The sequence below is a fragment of the Bos javanicus genome, chromosome 8 (assembly GCF_032452875.1).
Source record: "Bos javanicus breed banteng chromosome 8, ARS-OSU_banteng_1.0, whole genome shotgun sequence".
NCBI lineage: Eukaryota > Metazoa > Chordata > Mammalia > Artiodactyla > Bovidae > Bos > Bos javanicus.
The window spans coordinates 77,549,836-77,572,195 of NC_083875.1; the positions used below are offsets into that span (position 1 = coordinate 77,549,836).

Genomic DNA, 22,360 nt, shown 5'->3' on the forward strand with positions numbered 1-22,360 from the left:
TACAATTACTGGGGTTTCCCTGGTGATCCAATGGTTAAGAGTCCCCTTACAATGCAGGGGACACTCGTTTGATCCTTGATCTTGGAAGACCCCACATGCTGCAGAGCAACTAAGCCCCTGCACCACAACTGCTGAGCCCACATGCCACAACTACTGAAGATCACATACCCTAAAGCCCACACTCTGCAACGAGAGGCCACCGCACCACAACTAGAGAATAGCCCCCACTTGTCGCAACTAGAGGAAGCCTGAGTGCAGCAACAAAGACCCAGCACAGCCAAAAGTAACTAAGTTAAAAAATAAAATACAATTATCTCATCATAGCCAAATTTCTTCACAAAAATAAAAAATGAAAATAAAGCTGCAACCAAAGTTAGGTTCCTAAATGGTTTACTTGTTAGCCAAGCAAAGAAAGGAGCATATTAGTTATGATTAATTAGTATGGTTATTTAAATCTTGACTGTAGCACCCAGGGAAATGTGTGCTGGGAAAATAAACTTGTTTGAGGCTACTCGCCTTTCAAGGAGAACAATTTCTCAAAAGTGAGGGACACTGAGCTGTTAACTGATAATTTAAAAACACGAATTATTTTGAGTAGTATTCCTTGGTTCCTAACGAATAGATAAATGTTACTGATACTGCTCAGTTCTTTTGTGAGGCAACAATGTCAAGATGGAAGTAACTAAAATTAGCTTCTATAAATAGTCTGCATTAAATAACAACAAGCAAAACTATTTTCAAAGTTAAGAGAACATTCGTTTGGTACAACCTGAAGTAGAATCTGCTAAGATGTGCTACATCTCATGATAATAAAAACACATGAAAAGAATTAAAAGGATTAGTTGGACAAAGACATACTGCTTATAAAAATATAAGGTATTTAGACGATAGCTGATCCACTGATTCATCAGCAGGTACTCTGGAAAATATTTTGAACTGTAACATTACTCAACTGATAAAAGTTATCAATAATAAATTTCATTTCACTCTTGTGAACTTAGCTATAGTCAATTTCATGAACTTTTGTCAGAAATATCCTGACTTGCCCAAGCACAGGACAGTTTGATGGCTTAGGAGTAGTAGTTTTCTTTGTTTTTAAAAAGATACCATTTTATTGCAATTTTTTTTTTTAAGCTCAGAGCTAAGACTGAAATTCTTCTGAACCACATAATCACCATTATCAAACACTAAATGACTTTGGAAATTATCTTTTGCTAGAACCTGGTAATGTTTCTCAATGAATTCCCTAAATTAGAAGACAAAACAACATTTACATGTCAAACCCATACTGTGAAGTGCATTCTGAAAAGTGAAACTGTTTGAATCACAAACAATGTCAAGCTGCTTTATACATTCTTGTGCTGTCAAGTTACAACAACCAACAAGATCTCTTTTCATAGATTTGCAGTAAACATAGTTTTGAGCTTATACTGTTGTTCCAGCAGCATTTTTTTTGGACCTTAGTGCAAGTACGAAGAAATATCCATACTTTAAAATTCATTTCACTGTTTAACTGAGGCACTATGACCTAATCTTCAACTGGAATTGATTAATCTGCAATGACATGTTAAAAAACCAAGAAGACTCTAACAGAATCCTACAAATGCTTTCCAACTAATGAATATGCTATAGTCATATTTTTGGAATCAATACATAATTGAAATGAAAAAAAGTAAAATCTCATTACTTATCAGTATTAATAGATGAACATTTACAAATGATTTGCAACTGATGAGAGGAAACACTGTGAATTAAGCAAAATGTTATCCCTAAAAAGAATTTCCTTCCTATCATTAGGGAATGTGTAAAACAATATAATCCATCACCGATTCAATGGACCTGAGTTTGAGCAAACCCCAGAAGTTGGTGAAGGACAGGGAAGCTTGGTGTGCTGCAGTCCATGGGGTTTCAAAGAGTCAGACGTGACTGGGTGACTAAACAACAAAAATAGTATTATACCCAATTATTATATTTTTGATTCCATCAATAAAAGAACTTGTGGAGACTGGTCTTCTAATATAATATTCTTTTTTTTTTTTTTTTTTGGCCATGCCACATGGCTTGTTTTCTGACCAGGGATTAAACTCATGCCCTATGCAGTGAAAGCAAGGAGCTGTCATCACTGGGATCACCAGGGAATTCCCTTCCCTTCTATAAAATAGTCTTGATTTTGTTCTTTTGGCTCTTGGCCTGCAAAGCCTAAAGTATTATTATCCCTTTGCAAGAAAAATTTGCTGACCCTTGCAAACAATTTCCTCAGTTTCCAGAGTGAGTGCTTACAGGGCAAAAGAAGAGTAAAGAATTTCACCTTTCGGGTATATGTGTGCTTAACTTCAAACAGTTGAGTAAAGGTCCTAATAGTATAAAAATATGCTAACAATGTTAGGCCATCACAGTACAATCATTATTCTGTTTCTTGTTTTGCTTTGATGGAAATATTAACATGAAATCTTAAATAGCGTATCAAGCCATTAAATAAAAAAGCTGAGTAAAAAGTTACAAGACCATTTTGTTTGTAAGACAAATTTGTTACTATAGACACCATGCTACAATTAAAAATAACTTGTCTATCAGCTGGGAAACCTTATTAAACCTTTGTCTCTGCTCTTAGACCTCTAAAATGTGAATGAAGCATCTCTCTCAAAAGTTTATCAGTAAAAATCAAATAAGCATTTGATAAAATCAGAATAGGATAGTATTTTCCTTGTTTTAAACATGGTTTATTTGGATTTTTAGACTTAACTTTGGATGTTTAGACATGACCTGTATGCAGGTCAAGAAGCAACAGTTAGAACTGGACAAAGGAGTACATTAAGGCTGTATACTGTTACCCTGCTTATTCAACTTATATGCACAGTATATTATGCAAAATGCCAGGCTGGATGAAGCACAAGCTGGAATCAAGATCGCTGGGAGGAATATCAATAATCTCAGACACACAGATGACACCACCCTATGGCAGAAAACAAAGAACAACTAAAAAGCCTCTTGATGAAAGTGAAAGAGGAGAGTGAAAAAGTTGGCTTAAAACTCAACATTCAGAAAACTAAGATCATGGCATCTGGTCCCAACACTTCATGGCAAATAGATGGGGAAACAATGGAAATAGTGACAGACTCTATTTTGGGGGGCTCCAAAATCACTGCAGAAGGTGACTGCAGCCATGAAATTAAAAGACACTTGATACTTGGAAGAAAAGCTATGACCAACCTAGACAGCATGTTAAAAAGCAGAGACATTACTTTGCCAACAAAGGTCCATCTAGTCAAAGCTATGGTTTTTCCAGCAGTCATGTACGGATATGAGAGCTGAATGTCAAAGAACTGATGCTTTTGAACTGTGGTGTTGGAGAAGACTCTTGAGTGCCTTGGACTGCAAGGAGATCCATCCAGTCAATCCTAAAGGAAATCAGCCCTGAATATTCATTGGAAAAACTGATGCCGAAGCTAAAACTCCAATATTTTGGGCACCTGATGCGTAGAACTGACTCACTGGAAAAGACCCTGATGCTGGGAAAGATTGAAGGCAGGAGAAGGGGACAAAAGAGGATGAGATGGCTGGATGGCATCACTGACTTGATGGACATGAGTTTGAGCAGGCTTCAGGAACTGGTGATGGACAGGGAAGCCTGGTGTGCTGCAGTCCATGGGGTCACAAAGAGTCAGACACAACTGAGTGACTGAACTGAGACTTATCACAGCAATTATTCTGCAATACAAATACTGTATCATTTCACTTTACACTTGACACCTGAAGCTAATATAATGTTTTATGTCAATAATACCTCAATTTTAAAAAATGGCATTAATTAAATTTTTACAAAACTACTTTGTATTCTAGGGCTACCTAGTGGGTCAGTTGGTAAAGAATCTGTCTACAATGCAGGGGACCCAGGTTTGATCCCTGGATCAGGAAGATCCCCTGGAGGAAGAAATGGCAACCCACTCCAGTATTCCTGCCTGGAGAATTCCATGAACAGAAGAGTCAAGCAAGTTACAGTTGATGGGATCACAAACAGTCACACACGACTGTGTGACTTTCACTTTCACTTTATATTTTATCAAAAAACCTCATTATACTCACTGTATTCTATAGAAGAATATATACTTCTGTGACCATTCTGATTATTGCCTCTCAGTAAAGAATTTTTTAAAATTCCTTATACAGAATCTCATCTTTCCAGTTTCACTGCCAAAACAGTTATCTTTTAAAATATACCCAATCACTCTCACCTGAGGGAAGTGGCCTCATGCTTTCATTTCTTCTCATTTAAATGCTAAGCATTAAGACTAAAATAATCATTCTAGCTACTGATTTTGGACCTAATGCTTAGCATGTAAATATCTGAATAACTGAAAAGGATAGCCACTTATTGAATCTAGTCTACAAAAAAATGACTCAAAGTAAATTCCTAACCTGCTCACACATCAGAATCTCTAGCATCTTTACACACACATATCTTAAACTCCACTGTGGCAGATTCTGATCCACAGGTCTGAGGTTAAGACTTAGAAAGCTGACTTTTAAAACAAAGCCAGCAGGTGCTCTGATGCAGCTAAGTTGAGCCCTGGTGTCAGGAGTGGATACCCACTGAGTCCTATAAAAGAACACAAAACTGGACTAAAGCCAAGGAAAATGTGCCCACTGATTGAGTTACAGCTAACTGTGCTGCCCCTACAGTTCACTTTCCCTAAGCTGTTGAAAGGAGAAGACAATCCACTTCTCCCAAGCCATCTTATGAGAAGACAAAACCACAAAACTGCCTCTGGAAATCTTTGGTAACCTCTTGAACTACAATGCACACAATACTAATCATTACATATTTAAAGCATCCTTAAGGGAAAAAAAAAAAGCATCTTACAACATGAAAAGGTAGTTCATAAAAGCTGTTCCTCGAATACACACAAAAGCACACAGGATAACAAGAGGCATCAGTTGTTACGAGCATACCTCCTACTCCAGGTCCCAAATTTGGCGCAGCAGAACTCTGCCCAGCAGTACCACCAGCAGCACTACCACTAGTGCCCCCCACTGAGCTGGTGGTGCCACTGGAAGCTGATGAACTCTGAGAAGCCTGTGGAGCCCATGGATTGGGTAATGGATCTCTATTTTCTGTACGGGAAGGCTGACTACCTTCACCTGACGATGTATTGCTCACTAACGAAGCAAACGGATTACCACCAAACTGTAATAAAAGACAAAAAATCATAAAGAATAAGTTTTGTCTTAAATAACAGATACAGAAATCTTTGTTAATGAAAACTGCATTTTTGTATACAAAAACAACACTCAATCATAAATGTATTTGTGTTAAAACAGGAGCCTTGCCCTGAAGCACAGAGCAGTGGCATTACCTGTTCTTGTGCAGCACTCAACATGGGTTCCTGAATATCTGTGTACATGCGCCGTAAAGCATTGTATCCCCCTGGGATGCTTTCCAGGTTGCTCAAGGCTCGGTCCTGGTTTCTCATCATTTCCTGCATCATTGCTGGATTCCTAGCAAGTTCCAATGTCTAAGAAAAAGATTTCCAGAGGGAGGAAAAAGATGCTGAGATTAACTGTCAGAGCTAATTTTCTAAGTTTTCTAATTAGAAATTAGCAATCTTCAATACTTAAATCAGAGAAGTACTGTGAATTGGGGAGAATGGATATATGTATATGTATGGCTGAGTCCTTTTGCTGTTCACCTAAAACCATCACAACACTGTAAATTGACTATACTCCAAAACAAAATGTTTTTGGTGTTAAAAAAAAAAATAATATTAAAAAAAAGAAATAAAATTATTGTGAATAGTTCCTGCTGAAAATCACCTCAAAAAGCAAGCTAACATTCAAATAACATCAAGAGAGAAACACTGTGCTCTGCAGGAATGTCCATCTCTTGAACTGGACTCGTTGTTCCTTAGATCTGCAAAACAACTATTTATAAAAAAAAAAAAAAACCTTTAAAATACAGCACAAAATTCAAAGTTCAGATAGTTCGAATTAGCGCTGTTATATTTTCCTGAACAACGATTAGGGTTTATTTTTTTTAGCTTATGTATTTGGCAAGCTCTTTAAATACAGAAAATAGGAAAAAATAAGTATATAATTTCTTAACTAAATGAAACTATTCACATACTTGTCTCATAATATCTGGATTATTTAGCATATGACTAATTTCTGGATTTCTCTGTATCAACTGTTGCATTTGTGGATTGGCCATAATTAACTGCCTCATCAGGTCAGGATTTGAAAGCATGCTCTGGACAAAGGGATTCTCCATGATCTGGACCATCATTTCAGGATTGGACATAAGTTGCCGCTGCATCTGGCTCTGTAGTTCAGAGAAGTTGGTAGTATTCAAACCCAAGCTACTCAGACCTGCAAGTCCTCCAAGGCCACCTAAGAAGATAAAGGGAAAAAACACAAATGAAATTTTATCATTAATATGACTGTGCTAAAATATGAAGATGAAGCAAAAATATTAACTGAATCAATAGCCTATTAACAGAAAACCATTCAGCTTAAAGCAAAAATAGATTTCCTATTACTTTTGTAAGTACATGTTTAATTTCTATAATTGAGACTAGTAATAACTGTGTTCACTATGATATTTAAATAATAAAACCAAATAAACATGTATTTCCTATGCACAGTATAATACAAAAACATTATCTGGTTGTTTGTTGCACCTGGTTCCAGACACAAAGCTCTTAAAACCCTTAGAATTTCCTGACAGAAGGGAATGTCTTTTGTTATCTGTAACAAGTCCCTTTATATCATACCTCATTTATGTTAATGATATTATTTAGGATGGGGCCCCCAGATAGCCTCAGAATGTGGTGGTCGCTAGAAAGATCATGGGATTTTTTTGAGAGTTGGAACGTTCAGCCCATTCACCAACTTCCAGGGCTAGAAGAGGATCTAGAGATGGAATTCTGTGAAACTCTTGTGCAATGAGATTCACAAACTTCTGGGTTGGTGAACAAATTTACATTGTATGAGGTGACATGTTACAGAAGCTCTGTACTCTCCCCCAACACCCATACCTTGCCCTACGCTTCTCTCCCTCTTCCACTTACCTATTTCTGAGGTCTATCCTTTATAAAAAAACTGGTAAATTTAAGTGCAGTGTTTTCCTGAATTCAGTGAGTCATCTGAGTAAATCATCAAACCAGATAAGGGGCTGTAGGAACCCCCAATTTACTGCCTGTCAGTCAGAAGTACAGGTAGCCTGAGACTGGACTGGTATCTGAAGTAGGGGCAGTCACAGGGGACCAAGTCCTTTAACCTGCAGGATCTAACACTAACTCCAGGGATTAGTGTCAGAATCGAACTACTGGATACCCACCCAGGCAGTGCTGGAGACCTGGCTGGTATCAGAAAGAAAAAAAATCCCAGAATATGCCCACTAAAATAAAAAATGAAAAATATACAGTAGACGATACTTCTAATAATCTCTTTCCAGAAGACTAGTGACTAGTTTAACAAGTAGAATTCACTGATGACTGGCTGGAACAGAGCTGCTGCCCATCATGGAAACAGATGTTTCTCTGAAGGAATTAAATCATGGAGAAACCTAACAGACACAGGAGGGTGACTGTTTATTGTAAAACTTTGTATATAACCAAACAAATGCATTCATTTCTCACTTACTGAGTACTGTGCTATATGTTGGGAATAAGGTGACAAGAAAGACAAGCATACCCTCAGAACTCAATCTGGTAGGAAAGACAAAATAAATGCACAATAAATATTGCAACAGAGACTATCACAGAATATCATGATAATATATTAACAGTACCTTAATATATTCATAGATAATATATTAAAAGCAAAATGGCTACTTTTCCACAAAACGCCATTTAATGAATTTGGAAAATGAATAAGTTTGGAAGAAGTAGGGAGAGCTAGGAGGATGATTTAATACTAGGCACAACAGACATTATCTACAAAAGCACAGATATAAATTTGAGAACTGATGCATTCTCAAACCACAAAAAATTCAGTATGACCAAAAGAGCAGACAACAGTGCTCACCAAACATCTCATGTGCAGTCTTCTTTTCTTTCGGCAGTTGGACAAACTACCATGTGACTAGTTAAGGCCAAAAGACTGTAAGAAATGGTATGTGTCACTTCTGGCCCAAGTTTAGAATATAAGGTTCAGCTTAAAACACTTTAGCTCTATCTTCTGCCATATTCCAAATGGTGCAGCTACAAGATAGTATAATTCCATTAGTTTGAGTCCCTGAGGACTATGTAGATGGAGGCCTCACTGACCAGTGAAACACACGAAGCATGAGCAAACTATTACATTTAGAATGGATAAACAAGGTCCTAATGTACAGCAGAGGAAACTATATTAAATATCTTGTGGAAAATCATAATGCCAAAGGATTTTCTGAAAATGTATGTATGTGTATAACTGAGTCACTTTGCGGTACAGCAGACTGACACACTGTAAAATCAACTATACTTCAGTAAAAAAAGAAGTCATGAAAAAAAGGCAACCCACTCCAGTATATTTTTGCCTGGAGAATCCCCATGGACAAAGGATTCTGGAGGGCTACAGTCCATGGGGTCAAAAAGAGTCGGATATGAATGAGCAACTAAGCAGACACATTACCACAGGATAGCCTATCCTAACCAGTGTACTTGTGCAGAATGTTAAATGAAAATGGAGAGGCTACATCACAAAATCTTGATATATTTCAAATGCAAGACAGTCACTTAAGATATTTTTAATAACAGTGTGGAAATCACATAGAGTAATAAACATTTTAAAAGTTGAGGAGCTACATCAAGGAGTAGCAACAGAATAGAATCATTACACGGGGTGGGAGAGAAAAGATTTTATGGACCAAGAGACTTGGCTGGAGAGAGGTAGTCTGAGATAAGATGATGAATTTATTTATTTCTTAAAAAGCCTCTTGATGAAAGTGAAAGTGGAGAATGAAAAAGTTGGCTTAAAGCTCAACATTCAGAAAACGAAGATCATGGCATCTGGTCCCATCACTTCATGGGAAATAGATGGGGAAACAGTGGAAACAGTGTCAGACTTTGTTTTTCTGGGCTCCAAAATCACTACAGATGGTGACTGCAGTCATGAAATTAAGAGACGCTTACTCCTTGGAAGGAAAGTTATGACCAACCTAGATAGCATATTCAAAAGCAGAGACGTTACTCTGCCAACAAAGGTTCGTCTAGTCAAGGCTATGGTTTTTCCTGTGGTCATGTATGGATGTGAGAGTTGGACTGTGAAGAAGGCTGAGCGCCAAAGAATTGATGCTTTTGAACTGTGGTGTTGGAGAAGACTCTTGAGAGTCCCGTGGACTGCAAGGAGATCCAACCAGTCCATTCTGAAGGAGATCAGCCCTGGGATTTCTTTGGAAGGAATGATGCTAAAGCTGAAACTCCAGTACTTTGGCCACCTCATGTAAAGAGTTGACTCCTTGGAAAAGACTCTGATGCTGGGAGGGATTGGGGGCAAGAGGAGAAGGGGACAACAGAGGGTGAGATGGCTGGATGGCATCACTGACTTGATGGACGTGAGTCTCAGTGAACTCCAGGAGTTGGTAATGGACAGGGAGGCCTGGTGTGCTGCGATTCATGGGGTCACAAAGAGTCAGACACGACTGAGCGACTGATCTGATCTTGCTTTCTAAGAAGGAACATACAGGCTAAAGTACTTAAGAGTAACATCAGGTAGTATCAAAGAAAGCTGAATACAAGGCATGGAGTTCAGAATTGATGTGGGTTTAGGTAAAGATTCGAGAGTCAACAATTTACAGTTAGGATAACATCACTGGGGAAAACAGAATAAAAGAACAGAAGAAAGAGAAGGCAGAACTTGGCGGAACAATACTTATAAAAAGAACAGGAAGAAGAGACCCACAAATGAGAGAGAAAAAAATTGGTCAGAAAATTAACCAGGGAAAAAGCATATCAGGAATTAAAGAAAAAAAATTTCAAGGGAAGACTGGTAAGCATTAGAAGACAGCAATTTAGAGTTTAAAACACTTTCTTTCAATCTAAGTGTCTAAAAATCTAAAAAAGTGTCCATTAAATTTGGCAAGCTAAGAAGTCAATGGTGACTTTATCAAGGGAACTGATGGGGGCAAGAAATAGAGCACAACAAACAAGTGAAAGAGAAATACAGACAGAAAACAGAATATATCTTTTCGAAAAATAGCTGAGAAAGAAAAAGAAAGGTGGTAGTGGGATTCTGTTGCTTTTAAACACGCTGCAGATGCTGCTGCTAATTCGCTTCAGTTATGTCCAACTCTGTGTGACCCCAGAGACAGCAGCCCACCAGGCTCCCCCATCCCTGAGATTCTCCAGGCAAGAACACTGGAGTAGGTTGCCATTTCCTTCTCCAGTGCATGAAAGTGAAAAGTGAAAGTGAAGTCGCTCAGTCGTGTCTGACTCTTTGCGACCCCATGGACTGCAGCCTACCAGGCTTCTCCATCCATGGGATTTTCCAGGCAAGAATACTGGAGTGGGGTGCCATTGCCTTCTTCGTTTAAACATGGGACAGATCTTAATGAAAACACACAGCAAAAAAAAAAAAAGCCAAATATACAGGGTAAACAGAAGAACTAATGGAGAAAAGTAACTATGATAGGAGAGGATGGGAATGAAATAAGCAGCAAAGGGACAAATTAATTAAAAGTTTCTGTGGGCTTTAATTTCTTTGCCTATAAAATGAGAGAAGAGGGACTGCCCTAGTGGTCCAGTGGTTAAAACTCCAGGCTTCCAATGCAGGGGCCCCAGGTTCACTCCCTGGTCAGGCAACTAGATCCCACATGACCCAACTAACAGTTAACATGCCACATCTAAGACCCAGCACAGCCAAATAAATAATATTAAAAAAAAAAAAATTGAGGGAAGAGATTTACCTCAATAACACACTAAATAATTTCATCCTAATCTTTCTAGATTGTTCATATTAATCAATTTTCCATCTAAAACTCATCTGCCTCAACCAAAAGAGAAACATTTAGCCCAAGATGTGTTTAAATCAAACATTAAAGAGAGAGAGAGAGAATGTGAATCAATGCCATGCCCTAAATGTTGTTTCCAACGTAACTGGCACAGTAGAGCTATCAATAAATTACTAAAAAACTTCTCCTGGAAGTGAAAGAAAATATGAGCCTCGATACACGAAGACTGTATAAGGATTCATTACACAACTTATCATGTCATTATTCACATTTTGCTGTCAGGTTTTTGTTTCAACCTTGTGTATATTATAAACTCACATGTATTACTGTAAAATTTTTAACAATGCATCGTGAAATTCTGAGTGAAGAATTAATAGGTGAATTTTATGCAGATACTTTCTCTGAATGTCTAAGTGATATATATGCTACCGTCTCAGAAGATGACAGTTCTTTAGAATACAGTTCTGATTCAGATGATGTGAGTATTAGACCAACAAAAAGAAAACTGTAGTGACTGATTCTGATACAGAAAGTGAAAATAAAACTCACGGTGCTGGAAGACTTCACAGGTGTGTCAGGTGTTAACTACTCAATGCAATAAACTGCAAAGTATTAGTAAAATAACAGAACTAATTTTTGGCTACCCAAAATAAAAATTGCTGGTCACAGGTGTTAGTTTCTGCCAAAAGTTCCCCAGTCAATAATGAATTAAAATGTCATTTCATTGTATTATACTTGTCATACAACTTAGGAATGGAAAGAAGCACTAAGCCATTTATCTATCTAGTTCAACTTCTGTTAGCTTCAGATCACTCTATTCCCCAACTAAACCTTCCTAAGAACCTCAGTGTAAAAACTAATATAAGAAAAGTAGTTTTGGCTGATGCAGAAGATCCTTAACTACCGGGCTTGCATCAGGCCTTTCTGTGTGAGTTTAGGACAGTTAGAAAATCACTAATGCAATCTGATCCTTTCATTTTACAAAGGAGAAAATCGTGTTCAAGGGGTTCGCTTATGATCAACAACTAGCTAATCTTTTCCAGAGTCAATTATGTGGTGGTCAAATCAGGTACACATACAGTACATCTTTTTCATTAAAAAGAAATGTGCCACTTACTGATCACTTATTATATATAAATGTAACCTAAGCAAGCACATCTGTATCCCCAAATATCCCCTTAATAATTACAATTACAGAAATAAGCTAGAGAAGTTTTTGTCATTGCTAAAATGACTTAATGTTTAACTGTCATCTTATTTAAAACTATCCTGGGAAAAAGGAAATTTGTTTATTTTTATCCTTATGAAAAATGACTAAAGATACTTACCTAAACCAAAAGGGCTGCTAGTGGCAGAACCAGATGTGGAGTTACTACTAGGAGCTGATGATGTGGTAGCACTGGTTCCACTGGCATTTGTTTGTTGAGCTGAATGATCCTGAGGCCTAGGAAAAATAATTTACACCATAATATAAACATTGGAGCAAATTATTTTCAAAAGGAGCTGTAAAATTCCAACAGGTACAAATAAAGATTTTAAACCAACTCAAATTATCGTAAAGTATATATGCTGAGAAAATTAAGCACAAGGAACATGCATATAAACAAATATAGTAAAATCCCATGAAATCCAAACAATACTTCAATTGCCCCTCAAGTACTGCTGCTGCTGCTGCTGCTAAGTCACTTCAGTCGTGTCCGACTCTGTGTGACCCCACAGACGGCAGCCCACCAGGCTCCGCCGTCCCTGGGATTCTCCAGGCAAGAGTACTGGAGTGGGTTGCCATTGCCTTCTTCACCTCAAGTACACTTGTCGTAAATATTTCATAAAAAGCATTCATAAACGTAAAAAATGTCATAAACATTTCAATCATATTGATTGTGTAAGAGAGGGAGACAGATCACCTCACAGAAAAGAATTAATGACTGATGACAATCACAAAGCCTGACTGTATAAGCAATTTTTAATCTATCTCCTAAGTTCTTAAGGACTGGGGAGCAGTTTTACTCAGAACTAAAAATGCTGAAAGTAAAAAAAGAGACTTGACCAAAGAAGACTGCAAAATCAATACAAATAATAACTCATTATTACTTAATATCAAGCAAAAATAAGGAGAGGTTATTAGAAAACCTTTCCGTCTGACACCAGTTAAGAGTTCTGAATCTCACTTAATCTGAATGATGATAAAATGCCATATCCAAGTAAGAATATGTCTAAGGAAGCTCTAAGGAGCTCTTTCACTAAGTAGAAAATAATTCTAAATGAAAAGAAAATATACCAATTTAATGGGTGATATTTTTTTCTTATTGGTACACAAAAGTATCTCTTAAGAACTGAATAGTGCCTTAGATTTAATGAAATATGGTTACTAATTTGTGGTTTGCAAAGAAGATGAATCACACCTCTAATCTCTGCCCAAAATTCTGAGACCAAAAAACACAGCTCAGAACATTAATTTGGTTGTTCTGTAATTCAAGTAATATAATAATAATGATGATGAACATGCTAAAATATCAAATGTGTAAGTATCAGCATTACCGAATCATACTGGCTTTTTAAAAAACATCTGGTTATCAACAGCAGCAAATAAATGAATTTTAATCTATTTACACATTAATGACAGCAAATCATTTAAAGCCAAGACTGATTATTTTTAAAAGGGAATTATAAACATTTATTCATGGTTTACAGCTAAAATGTTTCTAAAAACTTACCTGTTTTGTGTTTTGATGACAAGGTGAACAGTAAGTCCATCGTGAATTCCATGCTGACTCAAAGTATCTTGATCTTTTAAAATTTTTCCCGCAAATATCAACACAAGTTGGTCAGTATGTGATTTGAAACGTTTAGAGATTTCTTCCTTGAACTAAGTAAGAATAAAATAAATATGTATTACAGATGTTTACATAGCATTATCTAGTCTAGTTTCTAGAAGAAGTACTTCAAAAAGCCCCCAATTACTGATACTACAATAACTCAAACAGTATGAAGACATATCCTTTCTGTGTCCGTATCTTGATCTTAGTGGGAAATGAGTATTACCATTTCACTCATGTCTAATGCAAACGTTTTATTACAGATGCATATATCCTATATTCAAAGCCTAATAATCCACTTTTGTCATAGCTTTATTCAATTTTACATCAATGGTACTAAATGTTGTTCAAGCTACACATAGCTCTTATCAAGTTTACAATATTCCTTTCCTCAGATTTCGATGTCAAATTCTGCTCCTTTCTACTTCAATATAGAGAAAGCCAACCTCTTATTATTGACTTAGACAAAGTTTTCGTAAAAAGAAGCCAAGAAAGGCTTCCCGGGGAGGAGAATAAAATGCAGAAACATACAACAGAAGAGTGTGTCATACTACTGGACTACCCAAAAAGTTCATTTGAGTTTTTCCATAATATCTTGCAGAAAAGCCAGAACAAACTTTCTGGCCAAACCAAGATAAGAAAAGTTTACTTATTCTATGCTAGGTAAGTTTCTCACACTTTCACCAAAATCACCTATATACTTAGGTTTTACTCCACTGTTGAAGTCAGAAAATCTCAGGGTGGGTAAAGAAATTCAAAGAATCCCATCAGACCACAATGCCCTACACAAATGGATCTCAATAGACAATAACATTATCATCAAGGCAATGTTTTGGAAATATAAGGGGTATTTCTGGTTGTCACAATAAGTGGAAAGACACATTAAATAATATCTAACATTTTCTTCCAGGGGTAGGAGGGGAGATGTAGAGGAATATAAACATAAAGCAAGATATATCATACGTCAATCATTGTCAGAGGTGAACCAAAATTCATCACATTCTATCTTTGTGTATAAATGAAATTTTCCATAACCAAGTTACAACACTCAATCTAACTTTTATTTAAAAATCATAAATATAAAGTGAAATTATACTGCAGTAAATATTTCAGACCTGTACCATCTGAACTTTCCTTCCTTTGAAAATATATGATATATAACCCTTTTATATTGAATGGTTTGCCATGGAAACGAACAGAGATCATTCTGTCGTTTTTGAGATTGCATCCAAGTACTGCATTTCGGACTCTTCGTTTCCAAGGCAAACCATTCAATATCACAGTAATCCAAGTCTATGCCCCAACCAGTAACGCTGAAGAAGCTGAAGTTGAACGGTTCTATGAATACCTACAAGACCTTTTAGAACTAACATTCAAAAAAGATGTCTTTTTCATTATAGGGGACTGGAATGCAAAAGTAAGAAGTCAAGAAACACCTGGAGTTACAGGCAAATTTGGCCTTGGAATACAGAATGAAGCAGGGCAAAGACTAATAGAGTTTTGCCAAGAAAACGCACCGGTCATAACAAACGCCCTCTTCCAACAACACAAGAGAAGACTCTATACATGGACATCACCAGATGGTCAACACTGAAATAGGATGGATTATATTCTTTGCAGCCAAAGATGGAGAAGCTCTATACAGTCATCAAAAACAAGACCAGGAGCTGACTGTGGCTCAGATCATGAACTCCTTATTGCCAAATTCAGACTTAAATTGAAGAAAGTAGGGAAAACCACTAGACCATTCAGGTATGACCTAAATCAAATCCCTTATGATTATACAGTGGAAGTGAGAAATAGATTTAAGGGACTACATCTGATAGACAGAGTGCCTGATGAAGTATGGAATGAGGTTTGTGACATTATACAGCAGACAGGGATCAAGACCATCCCCGTGGAAAAGAAATGCAAAAAAGCAAAATGGCTGTCTGGGGAGGCCTTACAAATAGCTGTGAAAAGAAGAGAAGCGAAAAGCAAAGGAGAAAAGGAAAGATATAAACATCTGAATGCAGAGTTCCAAAGAATAGCAAGAAAAGACAAGAAAGCCTTCTTCAGCGATCAATGCAAAGAAACACAGGAAAACAACAGAATGGGAAAGACTAGAGATCTCTTCAAGAAAATCAGAGAAACCACAGGAACACTTCATGCAAAGATGGGCTTGATAAAGGACAGAAATGGTATGGACCTAACAAAAGCAGAAGATATTAAGAAGAGATGGCAAAAATACACAGAAGGACTGTACAAAAAAGATCTTCATGACCCAGATAATCACGATGGTGTGATCACTGACCTAGAGCCAGACATCCTGGAATGTGAAGTCAAGTGGGCCTTAGAAAGCATCACTACAAACAAAGCTAGTGGAGGTGATGGAATTCCAGTTGAGCTATTCCAAATCCTGAAAGATGATGCTGTGAAAGTGCTGCACTCAACATGACAGCAAATTTGCAAAACTCAGCAGCGGAAACAGGACTGGAAAAGGTCAGTTTTCATTCCAATCCCAAAGAAAGGCAATGCCAAAGAATGCTCAAACTACCACACAATTGCACTCATCTCACACGCTAATAAAGTAATGCTCAAAATTCTCCAAGCCAGGCTTTAGCAATATGTGAACCATGAACTTCTTGATGTTCAAGCTGGTTTTAGAAAAGGCAGAGGAACCAGAGATCAAATTGCCAGTATCCGCTGGATCATGGAAAAAGCAAGAGAGTTCCAGAAAAACATCTATGTCTACTTTATTGACTATGCCAAAGGCTTTGACTGTATGGATCACAATAAACTGTGGAAAATTCTGAAAGAGATGGGAATACCATACCACCTGACCTGCCTCTTGAGAAATTTGTATGCAGGTCAGGAAGCAACAGTTAGAAATGGACATGGAACAACAGACTGGTTCCAAATAGGAAAAGGAGTACGTCAAGGCAGTATACTGTCACCCTGTTTATTTAACTTACATGCAGAGTACATCATGAGAAACGCTGGACTGGAAGAAACACAAGCTGGAATCAAGCTTGCCGGGAAAAATATCAATAACCTCAGATATGCAGATGACACCACCTTTATCGCAGAAAGTGAAGAGGAACTAAAAAGCCTCTTGATGAAAGTGAAAGTGGAGAGTGAAAAAGTTGGCTTAAAGCTCAAAATTTAGAAAACGAAGATCATGGCATCCGGTCTCATCACTTCATGGGAAATAGATGGGGAAACAGTGTCAGACTTTATTTTTCTGGGCTCCAAAATCACTGCAGATGGTGACTGCAGTCATGAAATTAAAAGATGCTTACTCCTTGGAAGGAAAGTTATGACCAACCTAGATAGCATATTCAAGAGCAGAGACATTAACTTTGCCAACAAAGGTTCGTCTAGTCAAGGCTATGGTTTTTCCAGTGGTCATGTTATAGATGTGAAAGTTGGACTGTGAAGAAGGCTGAGTGCCGAAGAATTGATGCTTTTGAACTGTGGTGTTGGAGAAGACTCTTGAGAGTCCCTTGGACTGCAAGGAGATCCAACCAGTCCAATCTGAAGGAGATCAGCCCTGGGATTTCTTTGGAAGGAATGATGCTAAAGCTGAAACTCCAGTACTTTGGCCACCTCATGTGAAGAGTTGACTCACTGGAAAAGACTCTGATGCTGGGAGGGATTGAGGGCAGGAGGAGAAGGGGACGACAGAGGATGAGATGGCTGGATGGCATCACTGACTTGATGGACGTGAGTCTGAGTGAACTCCGGGAGTTGGTGATGGACAGGGAGGCCTGGCGTGCTGCGATTCATGGGGTGGCAAAGAGTCGGACACGACTGAGCGACTGATCTGATCTGATCTGAACCCTTTTATATAAGATAAGCAATTTTAAAATAGGAAAATCTTTGCTAAAGCACCAGTAGCACAATATTTTATATAAAAAGATTAAGTCCAATCATGAATTAACCATTCTCATATTATTAAGCATTTCATTTCTCTCTTTGGCAGCTGTTAGAAATAATAAGGTAATATGCATAGCACATAGTTTTACAAGAATCGAATGAGAATGTATGTAAAATTCAAGCATCAGGTACATAAGGTAGTTTAATAAACAGTAGCTACTACAAGGACAGCTCTTTAAACCTCAGTAACTGAAGATGACTTTTAATCCTATTTCAGATACAGAAACAGACGGGGGTTCAATATGCTCCTCTCACAGTGACAGCTAATCAACTGTCAGGTTAAGCTTGAAATTGGAGCCCCTGGTGGCAGAAATGGTAAAGAGTCTGCCCGCAGTGCAGAGACTCGGGTTCGATCCCTGTGTTGGGAAGATCCCCTGGAGAAGGAAATGGCAACCCACTGCAGTATTCTTGCCTGGAGAATCCCATGGATGGAGAAGCCTAGCAGGCTACAGTCCATGGGGTCGGAAAGAGTCAGACACGACTGAGCAACTTCACTTTCACCTTTCTTTTTCAAGCTTGAAAACTAGGTCTGACTTTAAGAACCAATCATCGCCAGTCCAGGTTCGATGCACGATACTGGATGCTTTGGGCTGGTGCACTGGGACGACCCAGAGGGATGGTATGGGGAGGGAGGAGGGAGGAGGGTTCAGGATGGGGAACACATGTATACCTGTGGCGGATTCATTTCGATATGTGGCAAAACCAATACAATATTGTAAAGTTAAAAAATAAAATGAATTTAAAAAAAAAAAGCAAAGGAGAAAAGGAAAGATATACCCATTTGAATGCAGAGTTCCAAAGAATAGCAAGGAGAGATAAGAAAGCCCTCCTCAGCAATCAATGCAAAGTAATAGAGGAAAACAACAGAATGGGAAAGACTAGAGATCTCTCCAAGAAAATTAGAGATACCAAGGGAACATTTCATGCAAAGATGGGCTCAATAAAGGACAGAAATGGTAGGGACCTAACAGATGCAGAAGATATTAAAAAGAGGTGGCAAGAATACACAGAACTGTACAAAAAAGATCTTCATGACCCAGATGATCACAATGGCGTGATCACTCACCTAGAGCCAGACACCCTGGAATGTGAAGTCAAGTAGGCCTTAGGAATCATCACTATGAACAAAGCTAGTGGAGGTGATGGAATTCCAGTTATTTCAAACCCTGAAAGATGATGCTATGAAAGTGCTGCACTCAATATGCCAGCAAATTTGGAAAACTCAGCAGTGGAAACAGGACTGGAAAAGGTCAGTTTTCATTCAAATCCCAAAGAAAGGCAATGTCAAAGAATGCTCAAACTACTGCACAATTGCATTCATCTCACACACTAGTAAAGTGATGCTTAAAATTCTCCAAGCCAGGCTTCAGCAATACGAGAACTGTGAACTTCCAGATCTTCAAGCTGGTTTTAGAAAAAGTAGAGGAACCCGAGATCAAATTGCCAACATCCACTGGATCATGGAAAAAGCAAGAGAGTTCCAGAAAAACATCTATTTCTGCTTTACTGACTATGCCAAAGCCTTTGACTGTGTGGATCACAATAAACTGGAAAATTCTGAAAGAGATGGGAATACCAGACCACCTGACCTGCCTCTTGAGAAATCTGTATGCAGGTCAGGAAGCAACAGTTAGAACTGGACATGGAACAACAGACTGGTTCCAAATAGGAAAAGGAGTACGTCAAGGCTGTATATTGTCACCCTGCTTATTTAACTTATATGCAGAGTACATCATGAGAAACGCTGGGCTGGAAGAAGCACAAGCTGGAATCAAGATTGCTGGGAGAAATATCAATAACCTCAGATATGCAGATGACACCACCCTTATGGCAGGAAGTAAAGAAAAACTAAAGAGCCTCTTGATGAAAGTGAAAGAGGAGAGTGTAAAAGTTGGTGTAAAGCTCAACATTCAGAAAACTAATTTCATGGCATCCAGTCACATCACTTCATGGCAAATAGATGGGGAAACAGTGGCTGACTTTATTTTTCTGGGCTCCAAAATCACTGCAGATGGTGACTGCAGCCATAAAATTAAAAGGCATTTACTCCTTGGAAGGAAAGTTATGAGCAACCTAGACAGCATATTAAAAAGCAGAGATATTACTTTGCCAACAAAGGTCCATCTAGTCAAGCCTATGGTTTTTCCAGCAGTCATATATGGATGTGAGAGTTGGACTATAAAGAAAGCTGAGCGCAGAGGAATTGATGCTTTTGAACTGTGGTGTTGGAGAAGACTCTTGAGAGTCCCTTGAACTACAAGGAGATCCAACCAGTCCATCCTAAAGGAAGGACTGATGTTGAAGCTGAAACTCCAATACTTTGGCCACCTCATGTGAAGAGCTGACTCATTTGAAAAGACCCTGATGCTGGGAAAGACTGAAGGCAGGAGGAGAAGGGGACAACAGAGGATGAGATGGTTGGATGGCATCACTGACTCAATGGACATGGGTTTGGGTGGACTCCAGGAGTTGGTGATAGACAGGGAGGCCTAGCATACTGTGGTTCATGGGGTTGCAAAAAGTCAGACACAACTGGGCGACTGAACTCAGATTAACTATACTCTGTGCTAAGTCACTTCAGTCACCCATTTCTGGTGTACAATGGCTTTTTAGTATATTCACAGATTTCATCCAACCATCACCATGGTCAATTGTGAAATTTTCATGTTCTCAAAAAGAAACCAGTACCTTTTAGTTATGACCTTCCTATCCCCCCATCACTCCAAACCATAACAAACCACTAATTGGGGAGTTCCCTGGCGGTCAGGTGGTTAGCACTTGGCAATTTCACTTAACACGTTTGAAAGGTGCATGCATGTTGTGGTATGTATCACTACTTTATCCCTTTTTATGGCCAAACATTCTAATGTATGAATATACAACATTTTGTTTATCCATCAATTGATGGGCACTTGGGCTGTTTCCACCTTTGGGCTATTATGAATAATGTTGCTATAAACTGAATGGGGAAGATCCCCTGGAGAAAGAAAACAGCAATCCACTCCAACATTCTTGCCTGGGAAATCTCATGGACAGAGGAGGCTGGCAGGCTATAGCCCACGGGGTCCTGCAAGAGTCAGACATGACGCAGCGACTAAACAACAACAAGCGTTTTATGTACAAGGTTTTCTGTGGACATGTGATTGCATTTCTCTTGGGTATATACTCAGATGCAGAATTAAATTACTGTTAATTCTTAATCACTTGAGGAAGCACCAGAGCGTTATCCTAAGTATTTAATGGCTATTACTATTGTACAATCCTACCAGCGGTGTATAAGGTTCTAATCTCTCCACACTGTCACCAATATTTATTACCTGTTTTTAATAGCCACCCTAGTAGATGTCCTGTAGTTTTTATTTGCATTCCCCTGACAACTAATGACATTGAGCATCTTTTCATGTGCTTATATTTGTATTTTTGGACAACTTTATTCACATCCTTTGCCCATTTTTTAATTGGGTTATTTGCCTTCCTATTACTGAGCTATAAAAATTATTCATATATTCTAGATATGTCTCTTAATCAGAATATGATCTGGAAGAAGAAACTTTTTAAGGCACACACTCATAAAATACAAGAAATTGAGACTTTTTGGTTTTAACTAGAACAAAGTTTTGATCCTAAACATCCAATGGACCCAGGAGAACTGAATCCTCAACTGGCAATACAGAAAACCAAGCTAATACAATCCCCATAATCTATCTCCACAATCTATAGAATTCCTAGAAGACTCAATATGGTACCACTAGGGGCTGAGAACAGGGTATAAGATGACAGATGCTGAAGGACTAAAATAGGGGATTTGAAAGTCAAAGCAGACACATCTTCACTGCATGCTAAGCAAGCAATCGTCCCTCCCCAAACCCAACAAAAAGAAGGATTTTTTTTTTCTCTGGAAGGAGAACAGGGTCTCTAGACTAAAGAACATACTACACACCGAGAACAGGAGTACAACACTAAAACAAGAAGATTAAGTCAACAGAGACATACTAGATGCTTAGCCTCTCCCCATTCCCCTCACAGCTATCAAACGGAATACTGGCGTCTGGACTTTCAACATCCAAGCATAAAAATAATAATATACAATGTCTCCAAGGAAAATTCTACTAGGCTAAAACAAAAGAACTTAGAGATAAGGACTTAAGGGTTTTCACTAGATAGCTATCCAAGGCAGTGGTTCCTGAAGTGAGTGGAGGCCTCTATCTGCCCTGGGGAACATCTGGCAATATTTGAGGACATTTTTGGTTGTCACAACATGGGTTAAGGGCCACTAGTGGGTAGAGATGGAAGATGCTAAATAACCTACAACACACAGCTCAGCCTCAACAACAAAGGATTTTAAAACCCCAAATGTCAACAATAACGAGGTTGAGAAACTGTTCTAGAGCTGTACTTCTCCAAGTGCTGTCCCCCAGATGAGCAACTTTCACCATTACCAGGTTAATTTGATAGAAATGCAAATTCTCAGGACCCAGTCAAATCTGAAACTCTGGGGATGAAGTCCCAGCAAGCTATGTTTTTTTTTTTTTTAATCTATGGTTTAACAAGCTTCCCAGGTAATCAGATGGTTCTGATGGACAGTGCTCTAGGTCTAATAAATTTCCCCCAAATTTGTAGGCGATTAATGAATGAGGTTCGTGACATTGTACAGGAGACAGGGATCAAGACCATCCCCATGGAAAAGAAATGCAAAAAG

The 22,360-nt window shown here is 38.3% G+C and overlaps 1 protein-coding gene across 2 annotated transcripts in view; it reads right to left on the reverse strand.

Moving 5' to 3' along the window:
* Positions 1 to 22,360, reverse strand: part of UBQLN1 (ubiquilin 1) — a 57,353-nt gene that overhangs the window by 9,850 nt on the left and 25,143 nt on the right. For both annotated transcript variants that reach the window (XM_061426015.1, XM_061426016.1), the window contains exons 2-6: positions 13,642 to 13,793; positions 12,256 to 12,371; positions 6,122 to 6,384; positions 5,355 to 5,513; positions 4,951 to 5,185 (exon numbers count right to left, since the gene is read on the reverse strand). In XM_061426015.1, the coding sequence (XP_061281999.1) occupies positions 4,951 to 5,185; positions 5,355 to 5,513; positions 6,122 to 6,384; positions 12,256 to 12,371; positions 13,642 to 13,793 (925 nt within the window). The remainder of the gene's footprint in view (positions 1 to 4,950; positions 5,186 to 5,354; positions 5,514 to 6,121; positions 6,385 to 12,255; positions 12,372 to 13,641; positions 13,794 to 22,360) is intronic.